The 11,324-nt window shown below is 37.7% G+C and overlaps 1 protein-coding gene across 2 annotated transcripts; it reads right to left on the bottom strand.

Annotated features, from left to right (window-relative positions):
* Window positions 1-1,808: 1,808 nt before the first annotated feature.
* Window positions 1,809-10,785, bottom strand: Mrps10 (mitochondrial ribosomal protein S10). Of its 2 annotated transcripts, none has more exons than XM_047559761.1 (7): window positions 10,733-10,785; window positions 7,943-8,007; window positions 7,779-7,851; window positions 5,548-5,684; window positions 4,499-4,607; window positions 2,944-3,033; window positions 1,809-2,352 (listed from the first exon to the last, which is right to left on the bottom strand). In XM_047559761.1, the coding sequence occupies exons 1-7, from the start codon at window positions 10,778-10,780 to the stop codon at window positions 2,269-2,271; spliced, it is 606 nt and encodes a 201-aa protein (XP_047415717.1). In that variant the 5' UTR covers window positions 10,781-10,785; the 3' UTR covers window positions 1,809-2,268. The 2 variants fall into 2 exon arrangements, with proteins under 2 accessions (XP_047415717.1, XP_047415719.1); XM_047559763.1 differs by having other exon boundaries at window positions 7,779-7,848; window positions 10,733-10,781.
* Window positions 10,786-11,324: the final 539 nt, after the last annotated feature.

Below are 11,324 nucleotides of genomic sequence, written 5' to 3'. Positions count from 1 at the left end.
CAAGTAAAAATGTTAGGGGACTGGCGGTCTTAAAATAATTGCTTTATATATTTACTGTTATGGGTCTGTATCATTCTCTTTGAAAGAACTGAAACTTGGCACTGAACTAGTTTGTCTTTCCAGAGTTCAGCACTTGTATCTGTAACTTTAAACAGACCAGCAAATAATTATATTTGATACAAAGAAGATACGCTTTACAGGAAAGAAAGCAATAATGAACTTAGGGCTATACCTTAATGAAAAATCAATCTTACTTTCTACCTGCCTCTGGTTCATTCTATCATCAGATCCTCGTTTTTCTCATGGCACCACAGAAAGCGAGACCTGGGTATTGCTTCTAATTTTCAGAATATTCATTTTATCCAGGACCAAACTTAAAGCAAACAAACAAACAAACCCCAATCCCTTCTCAGCCTATCAGGATAAGAAATTATCTTGTTTATACCAAGTAGGCTTTGAACATGCCAAATACGTTTTTGCAAAAGAAATACTGCTAATTTTTGCTGTATGTGTAGTTTAATTGCCTATTTATTTTAAAATAAGGTTTTAACATACAAGTTGAAGTGCTAGGCTAAGCAACCTGGTTTATAGGCTAATTAGTCTGAAAACAGTTAGAAATAGACACAGCCTTTGAAGGAGCTCACATGGAGCCACTGGAGGTGAACACACACACATCATCCAATTATAACAGTGATTTACACTGTCTGTAAAAAAAAAAAAAAGGTTCCAAAAAGCTTACATGCGGGATCTATACTTATTTTTAAAGACCAGTCTTTTAAAATAAAAGTGTGTCACAAATTGCTGCTTTGCTAGATGCACTGCTTCTGTTTGATTGATTAGTTCTTAATCCTGAGGTGTATACCTGGGATGAGTATGCTTTATGCATTTGTGAATGACAGTCAACAACTGAGCTGCAGGAGGTCACGGGGCACAGGCTATAGTTCTTCTCATGTTAATGACAGTAATGTAAGTCTGACACACAAGCAGTATGTATTCAAAACGCTGATACCTGATAGTAGATCAGTTTAAAGGGAAAAACTGAGAAGTCATAACTACCCCAAAGATGTGAAAGAAACCACAGACACAGACCTGATTCTGCTATAAAAAAGAAACAAAGCATCCTCCTGAGGTTGCCATACCAACTGTTCAGCCCATTGTAGTCTTGTGTCTTTCAGGGCTTTAATTTCATGGAAAAGTAGACATCTCCAAATAAAGCAAATGACAAAAAGAAGAGGGCTTCTTATTGTGACAGACTTAAGGGAAAATATTTATCTGGGCCTCCCAATGTTTAAAAATTAATTCTATTCAATTATTGGTATTTACTATAGTAGTGAGTGCTAAATTTACCAAATAAAAGCTTACTGAATGACTGAATCACAGGATGAATGAAATGATACACAAAGTAATTTCTTGAGAGCATAAATGCCACCGCAGTGAACCTTGGAAGCAGTCCTGTAAGGGTTTGGGTTACAAGAGTCCAGTGCATGTCATAAATGTGCTTCATCTGCTGCAAAGTATGTCCACATCCAAAAACATAATGTTTAAATAAGATCAATCCGTCGGTCATTACCCGCAAGGTAATATATGTTAGCCTGCACTAAGGTAAAGATCAAAACATTTAACTGCTCAAAGTTAAATTAACCAAAGGTTCCTTCAAGGAACTTTACAATTAAAAAAAAAAAAAGCGTGTGAAAAATACTGATACACTCATATTCCAATATATGAAATAATATAAATTAAAATCAGTACTAGCTAATAATAGAACAATAGCAAAACAAAATATAAAATTTGACTCTTGGCTCAGAGTATCCAAATGGTTCACTTGTATATTTTATTTTTATTTTTTTGCGGTACTGGGTTTTGAATCCAGGGGAATTCTATCACTGAATCACATTTCCAACCCTTTTCTTATTTTGAGTCAGGCTTTCAGTAACTTGTTGAGGCTGGTTTTGAACTTGCAATCCTCCTGCTTTGGCATCCCAAGCAGCTGGGATTACAGATGTGTACCACAATGTCTGGCTGCTCAAGTTTTTAAAATTGGAACGGAAACGATGACATGGATAAAAAAAGAACAGATAAAATGGTCTCTCACTCCATTTCAGTCTGTCATTAAGGTTCCATTCCCTGTTCTCAACTGAACTGGGCAAGAGGACTCAACAGAGCAGTGAGAGTACTCCACACTGTCTCAGTTTCACATGCTCTCCATTCACACATTCGCATCTGGCCCCGCTCTTCTTTCGAATCCAGGCACAGTGGCTCCCTGAGGCTTCATGACTTGCTTTCTTCTTTTTTCTCTGGTACTGTTTCCCAGATTGGCTCCTTGATGTGATCTGGTAATTGTTCTAACTGAGTCTAAAAACAGAAACAAAACTATAATATAATATGAATTTAAATGAGCTTTGGCTACAAATTGAATTTGTTAACTTGTCAAATCCTCTTGACTTTTTTTTTTTTTTTTAAATCTCCCTTGCCTTTCTGTAGAACTCTGAAATGGACTGAAGGCTATTTAGTATATAAGGCACTTCATATATATGTGTGTGTGTGTGTATAAAATTTATTTGATCCTCAGTGATTTTCCAAGGATGGCCACCCAATGTGGTCCCCAAGTCCAGGGAGACTTCATAGGTGGCTCAGCAAGGACATGGGGGATTCTGAGACTGCACAGGGACGAGAGAAGCACCAACCACTGTGGACACATGACTCCCAGTGCCACAGCTCCTCCCCTTCACTGCAGGAGGCAAGACCAGCCCTTTTTTTGTTTTTTATTTTGATTCAGGGTCTCACGAAATTGCCAGGGCTGGCTTGGAACTTAAGATCTTCCTTCCTCTGCCTCTCAAACAGCTGGGTTACCACCTTGCCTTGCTAACATATTTGTACCCATAAATGCCTACATTAACAGAACAAATCAGGTATCCCCAAAAGAGGAAGAAGTTCAGGTCCTACCTTTGTTACTTCCATGGCAACACCTTCAGGTAAGTTTCGCTGAATATATTCCAAGTAGACATCTGCTGTGCATCCAGTTAGATGCTCTAACTAAAATATCAAACATGAAAATGGTTCATGCTATGTTGTTAAAGCAGAAATCTTTAAGGTTTTCTGTTTGTTTGTAAAAGTGAAGCCAGGTTTTCCCCTAAGAAAGTACATCCTTTGGCCCTGAACATTGCCCTGAAGCCTGCTTCTTACCAGATGCCACCCTGAAAGCCAGAGCTCCACAAAACACAGCAATAAACAACTCAAACCAAAAAGAAACAAAAGACTAGATTATTACATAAAGTTAATTTATGACTTTTGTTATGCTCCACAGCAAGATGATTCTGTGAGACATAGATAAAATTTCGGTTTTTCTGTATCCTTTAGGGCTGGGGGTATAGTTCAGTGGTAGAGGGTCTGCTCAGCATGCATGAGGCCTAGGTTTGACCCCCAACATCACAAAAGGAAAAAAAAAGGATTACTGAGATCTCCCTTTAAGAGCAGGAACCATTTCTTAACATATTTGTGAATCCCCACCCCATCCCTTTGTTTTGTTGCTGGACTGGGATTGAACCCAGAGCCTCATACATGCTAGGCTACATCTAAGCACTCTACCATGAAGCTATATCTCCAGTCCTTTTTTTTTTTTATTTATTTTGAGGCAGGGTCTCACTAAGTTGCCATGGCTGGCTGTGAACTTAAGACCCTCCTTCCTTAGCCTCCCAAACAGTTGGATTACAGGCCTGTAGCACCTTGACTTTGTAACCTTAAATGCCTACATTTACAGCACTGGCATGCATGTACAGTGCTTTCATGTAAAACACACATGCTTCTTTTAAAATGACATTTATCAATCACTCATTATGTGATTGAAGTATTCTAAGTGCTTTACCCAAATATGTCATTTAAGCATCACACTAACTTTATGAGCCGGGTTCCATTATTATTTTCATTTTATAGATGATGTACGTATCACACAGCTAGTAAGCACCAGAACTTCCAGAACTTGAACTTCTTAACACTGTAAGTCTGACTCCAGAACTCATGGCCTCCTTTAATTATAAGACTGTACTAGCCCTAGTGGACACATAAATAAATGATAATAGTTGAAAGAAAAACCTAATGCTGTGTATCATCATCATGGAAAATCCGATTAGCATGGGGAAATAATTATGAGTTGTAATAAAAACTAGGATTTTGAAGCATGAAGCAAAGCATTCCAATGCTATCTGCTATTTTATATAAAAATTAGCTGGCATAAAAAGAAAAAACACTGGAGAGAAAAAAATTAGCATAATCTACATTTATTTAGTAGGGTATTTACTACCACAAAGGATGGTTTTGAGTTTGGTTTTTCTATCATATGGCTTCCATGAACACAAAAAAAGACATTTGCCTTCTACAACTAAAAGGTAGAAACTGGCTAAAGGAAGTCCACTGACTCACAGTTAAAGGAAAGTTAATGATACATACTATTTTGAATTTGCGGTATTTAAAAAAAATGCCTGAATGGCTGAAATAAACTCACCTCTAAACATCTGTAAAGTGTTCTCATTTCATACTGAACTCTGTGCTTCTTGAAAATATGCACCGATTTGAGAAGAGTAAATCGCTCTATTTTCCTTGGAGGTTCATGTCTGAAATTAATGGATAAGACAATAAACTTAAGCTAACGATATTAAAACCAGTATCACTGATGTCAAAATATAATTCCACAACTTTGTAGGTCAGGCTCAAACTCAATTATAGGCATTTACTAACTTCCATTAGTAAATTAGATAGTCATCTGTAACAACTACTGTTACAAAGCTCAGGCCAAAATAAACACTACAGAAAGCAATGGGAACCTTTTCCCACGGACTCCAGAAATGATCAAACAAGCTGTGAAACATACATGCACTCACAGTTTCTGTTTTATGCCTGTGGAGTCCCTTATTGACCAAATGCATGACCTGTGAAACAGTGTGGTGGACACAGAGGTAATGTCTGCTGTATGTGTTTTAGGAAAACAGATTATGTTGATAAGCACAAAACTGTATTTTGTTTTGGGAAAAAATGTAGCCTTCTGTTTTTGTTAGAAGGTCAGATTGGTAAAGCCCCAAGTGGGTCCTGGTCAACACCAGAAGGAGCAGGGGACAAGACAAAGGAGGCAGTTCTTCTTTACTATGGAGTGACTCCAAAGCCACATGAAGCTCCCTGCTCATGCATGTATTCCTGGGTGAGTGGTGTTCTTAGGGTAGAGTAGAAACAATGGAGGCATCAGACAAAAAGATCATCACATCCAAAGGGTCTGAAAGGCGTGTTTGTTCACCTACTCTACCTCCCTGCTTCATGGAGATCCCAGACACATGGGCTTCTTGGGTCTCCTAATGTCAGGGAGATTTCTTTCATTTTCCTGTTCACTAATTCCAGTAGACAGAAAGGGATGATCCTGTTTTGGATAACATGACAAACCTAAACTAACCATTATGACTTGTAACCCATTTTACCAGCTTAGGCCTACCTGGGATCAGTACCAGATTCCTGGTTATTATATTACAGCAGCTACCAGATCAGATTAGGAAAAGTTCTACTTACACTTTAACAGAGATACCAAGTTCTTTAGCAGCAAGCACAGCAAAATATTCATAACTGTCCAACACAGCCTTATCGTGGCCTTTAACTAAAATTGACAGTCGTTTATATAATGTGTCTGGTTCATCAGAAATGGTTATCTAAATCAAAAAAGAAAAGTTTCAGTTGTGGTTCCTTTCATATTTGTAACTATCAAACTTAACATTTTATCCTTCACAGAACAACTTTAGTTTACTAATAAATGGGAAGAAAAATGCTGAGGAACATCTTAATGCTGTTACCTAACTACCTACATATTATCACATTTAGATTTGCACAGTGACCCTCAGAAGCTGTTAACATACAGTTTGAATCAAAAGGACTTTCAAGGCAACCTATAAAATCATTAACAGGACCTTCCAACTTAATAATTATTGAGCCCTATACTCACATTAACAGTTATGAATCCTTCTAGATATCTGTCCCATATGTAGTCACTTTATCCATGTACATGCACACCCAAATGGAACTGTGTAACATACAATAAGAAATAGGCTCAGGTTCTGTTAGCAAAAGTAACCATGTTCAAAGATCTGGACTGAGAAGTACACTCCATTTGTAGCTGAAGGACAATGGGCAAATCATATCTCTCTGCCCCTTAGTTTTCTCATATATAAAACAAGGTAATAATACCTTGCTATAGCTCATAGCATTTCTGCAAGGAAAAAATAAGAAAACACAAATTAAAGTGCTTATAAATTATTAAACATTGTTATACAAAGTCAAGTTATTTCTATTCATCTTTTTTATTAGGTTTTATTCATGTATGCTTTGCCTGCTTTAATATATGTATTACTCATGTCTAATTAAAATGTTATGACACTGACTGTACCTATAACTTCTATCTCTTCCACTCTAATACCCAAAGACCTTAGAAATAATGGGTTTGACATTTCTGACTGTCTTCCAAGAGGTGAATTATCTGTATTTCATTCACCTGTTGAACCAGTAAATTATATTACTAATCCTATGATTCAGGGTTAAATTACTTCACTTCTAAAAAGATCTACTTACTAACCAGGAAGCTAGACATTTACTCTCAATTACTCCAAATAGAGTTGTTGAAAAAACAGAACACACTGATATCCTATGTCAAAAGTTGGGGGACAAGGAAGTGGGAATATAGCCCTAAGGTGTGTTCTGATTGATTCCTGTAGAGCTTTATTTTTAAATTTTAGTTTTTGCAGTGCTGGGGATAAAACACAGGGCCTTGTGCATGCCAGGCAAGAGTTCTACCACTGAGCTATATCCCTTGTAGGGTTTTAAAAATATTTAAAATTTGTCATGAATATTAAAAATCAGGAGATTTCACATAAAAATTTGGACATTAGTTTAGCTTGGAAGATCTGGGTGACTTGGCATCACTAAGTCAATTTCCTACATGGTCACTGTGGCTAGAGTAAGCAGTAGAAGGACAGTATGCCACAATGCCCAATTACCACCTCCTCTTACAAGCCTGGCCCCTGCAGTCACCTGAGTTGAAGACCAGCATTTAAACATACTATCATGGAGATGTATTCAGTTCTAAGGAAAAAAGAAAAACAGTGGTACGTGTGTGTGTAACACAATTTTATTTTGGTGTGCACATGCATGGATAAAATGATCATGTATGGACAGATGTCTAGAAGGATTCATACAAAACTGTATTTTTGACAGGTAGAAATGAAAAGACTTAAGAATTTGGAAATATTTTTAAAAATTACAAATAACAAAAAACTGGGTTGATGGAATCAGTGCTTCTACAAGGTTGCATAGATCCTTCTGGATTTCCACAATTTGTGCTAATGTTTTTTCTCACTGTGAAAAATAAAGCACTGTCCAGGCCTAGACTCAGTACTTAAAATGAAAACAAAGAGTTGAAAGTTACAAGAAAAGTATTTTTCCACAATATAACATCAAGTATTCTGCATCATTAATTATTATAACTTCTCAACTATGCTGAGCTAAAAGTAAGACTACTCTTTACCACAGTTATTTGGGTTAAATAATGTATTCCTTTAGAACTTGCTTTGATACTCCAAAAGATAACGCATGAATACCCAGGAACACTGGAGAATATGCATATTGTACATTTGCCAGTATTCCAGAACAAACTGTTTTTATTCATAATGTGTTTGGGAAACAAACTCAAATGAAATCGTAAGGCAAGTTATTGATAATGTAGCTTCTTATGCCAAGAAACAGGGAATACATACCGTAGGTTTGGTCAAATCCTTTGGAACATCAATATGAAGGTTTGAGAACTGTACCCACTTCATGCTGGTACTGCTGTGAGTGGGGGGAAAAAAGAGAAACCCAAGTAAAACAGCCCAAATGCCCATTTTCCAGTTCAGTTAGGCACATCAAATTGTATACTTACAGAAGAAAGGCACCATTATTTGCTGTACTGCTCTTAGAACTGCTTACAGACAAATTCCCCAAGCCCTTAAAAAAAAGTGGGTGAGGGGAATGTGTTAGAATTAAAGTCAACTTCCAAACCACTCATTTCCACTAAAAATTAAAAGATACATAATACTTCAAATAAAGGGATATCTGATTATTTTAGATGAAGATGTTTGGGTACCTAAAATGGACAAATTAAGAATAAAAGAGGACAAGGGTTGAAAATTAAAATGCACTCTCAAAACACTAGAATCTCAATTCCCACAGGGAAGAAAACAACATCTATGAGTTAAATATGTGGACATCAAAAAATAACATCATACATGATTTCACTTTCCCACTGTTTTTAAGGATTAATTGTACTTTAATACTTCCTTTGCTTAAATATTTTAAGCAATAAAAATGATTGTCTTTATAATTTAATTTATTAAGAGTTGGAGTAAGTACCCTTCTTTTGAAGCCTTCACACATCTTTTCAAGCATATGCATTTCTTGGCTTGGCTAGTATAACTAGTAACTGAAATACAGTACACACTGGAACTTGGACCCAACACTGCTATGCCACGTGCTGCAACAATTCAACAGAGTCAAATCCTATCTTGTGAGCGCCCCCTGGTGGAACAACACTTTCTTGTTCTAGGAAACTTAAATGCTCCTCTCTATATAATGGATAGTTTGTCATCTGCCTGTTATTCTTTTAAGTTTTCCTAATATTTAAGTGTACCTTGAGAAAGCAGAATCCTCAAAATATAATGAAGATGAAAATAACAAGCTGGCACAAGCAAAGTTTAATTAAAACAACTGATGGTCACTTAAATGTTTTAAAAGTCTATTCTTAGTTTATTGCTTTTCCTCTCTTTACTCAAGTTAGAGACAAATTAAAACTTTTCATATTTTCCTTGGCTCATAAGAAAAAAAACAAAAAAACAAAGGAAATCAGACAAATACAAGGTAGTCAGAAGTATGTTCCATTCTTCGCGTATAATCTCATACAAAACTTCCTGCCTGCATTTATGCCAGAGACCACACAGTTCAGTTGTGAAAGAGGAGAAATCTCAGGAATACAACACTTCTCAGTAATACTCTTCCTCTATAAATCTTGGTTTTTAACAGCTGCCTTAAGTGATGTTACATCCATTAACCAACCTCATAAGTTCTTAAAATTTTCTTTACACTCTCTCTTTTTAAACAAATTGAGAGGGCCCAATGTGATAGCATATGCTCAAGCTACTCAGGAGGCTGAGGCAAGAGGACTGCAAATTCAAAGCCAGTCTGGGCAATTTAGCAAAACCCTCTCTAAATACATACATACACAGGACTGGGATGTAGCTCACTGGTAAAGTATCCTGGAGTTTAAACCCTAGTACCAGTGGGGGAAAAATTTTTTTTTGAGTGTGGAGGGTTGTGAGTGGGGGAGTTTTTTCTGGGTAAGTTTGTTTTAGCACTTCAAAAATTTCAACCCCTGACACCATCTAATGGAAAACAGTGGTCCTCAAAGTGTGGTCTGAGGACCTCTGGGGAAGGGGATGTCTCTGAGACACTTTCAGATTTGGGAAGTCAAAACTATTTTCATGGGACTGGGGAGATAGCTCAGTCGGTAGAGTGCTTGCCTTGTAAGCACAAGGCCCTGGGTTCGATCCCCAGCACCCAAAAAAAAAAAAAAAAAAAAAAAAACTATTTTCATAATAACACTAAAATGTTATTTAAATCTTTTCTCATTCTCTCACTAGTGTACAGTGGCATTTTCTGAAGGCTGAATGATATGTGATATAGCAAAAGACTGAAATAAAAAACATGAAAATCCGGCAGTCTTCTATTAAGCCAAATATTAAAGATCTCTGTAAAAGTGTAAGACAATGTCACTCCTCACTAAATTTGCTTTTGTTTTGGAGAACACAATTCCCATAAAATGTTCATTATATTAACATGTAAGGAATTTATTAGTGTTACTCCTCCCTCCCCCTACTGGGGACTGAACTCAGGGATGCTCTACCACCAAACTACATACACAAACCTCCTTATATTTTCTTTTGAGACAGGGTCTCGCTCAATTGCCCAGGCTGACCTCGAACTTGAGATCCCCCTGCCTCAGCCTCTTGAATCGCTGGGATTATAGGGTGCACCATAGCGCCCGGCTCATTAGGGCTAATTTTTAAACAAGTATTTTTAATATTCTCAGTTTCATTTTTACAAAAAAAAAAAAAAAATACAGGTAGTTAAAATTCGCAAAAAATCTTCTTTGGAGTCCTCATCTCCAAAAATGGGACGGAGTCCATTGGCCAAAAAGCCTGAGAACCGCTGCTTAAGTTTTTCTCTTCCAGAGAAACGTGTGGAAGATATCTAACCCACTCTTCTGACTTCAGAGACTCTCATTTAAATCTCCGAATCCCTGGTGTCAGGAAGATGTCTTGATTTAGTTCGTGGGGGCTGTCTGGGATCTACTGCCGGCTCGGCCGCTGACTTTCGCGAGCCAAGTTTCCTGTCTTTTCTGAGCCTGTTTTGTCTTTTCGAACATGGAGGGCCTGAGAAACACGACGTTCACTATTTTTGTTCCAGCTCTAACGTTCTACAGTTCTTGTTCCTGTCTTTGCCCTGACTCGTTCATTTACGTTTAATTCCACGAGACAATCAGAAATAAAGCGAACCCCTTTCTCATCACCTTCCTGCAAACAACAGATGCCGGGAAAGCCTCCTGACGGGCTGGGGGGCAGCGGGAATGAACAACTGTCCTCGTCGGCCCTCCCGGTCCGCTCAGATCGCTCCTTACCTGCCAGAGGTGCCGGCACACAGTCCCAAAGGCTGCCCGCGCCGCCATCTTCCTGCCCGGAACTTCCAGAATCGCTTCCGGGATCACAGGGGCGTCCTAAAACCATAGAGTTCGACGAAAGGAGAGAGTATTCCGTCAGGAACAACCATAGAGACGTGATTCCTTGCTTTTGGGTTTTTTTTAGGCCTCTGGGTTGGCTTCCTGATTGCAACCGGCTCTGCTTAGACTTGCTTCAGCCCATGTCCAGATAATAACCAAGTCCCATCAGTATTTTCACCTTCAAATCATGCTTGTCCTGTGGGGTTCCGTTTTTTTGGAAGCCAACTGGAATTTTGTTCCCCAGATATCTTACTTATCTCCATCTTACTGATCTTCCTAACTCATTCTTTTCCACATGTTCCTCTAGTATTTCAGACTCTCCAATGACTGCGATCAGTTACTACAATGAACCCAAAGCAGTCTGGTTATTAATGTCCACAGTAATTTAATTTGGTGGATTGGATTTACTGTAATAAAAATTTCTTCCATTTGTGCAAATTTCTAAGCTTTTTTCCAAAGTGCTTTTACTTAGGCAATTTAATGGAAAACTCTA

Source organism: Sciurus carolinensis, chromosome 7 (assembly GCF_902686445.1).
Source record: "Sciurus carolinensis chromosome 7, mSciCar1.2, whole genome shotgun sequence".
In the NCBI taxonomy this organism is placed as follows: domain Eukaryota; kingdom Metazoa; phylum Chordata; class Mammalia; order Rodentia; family Sciuridae; genus Sciurus; species Sciurus carolinensis.
Note: the sequence above shows the minus strand (reverse complement) of the source record. Positions and strands in the feature narration are given on the sequence as shown.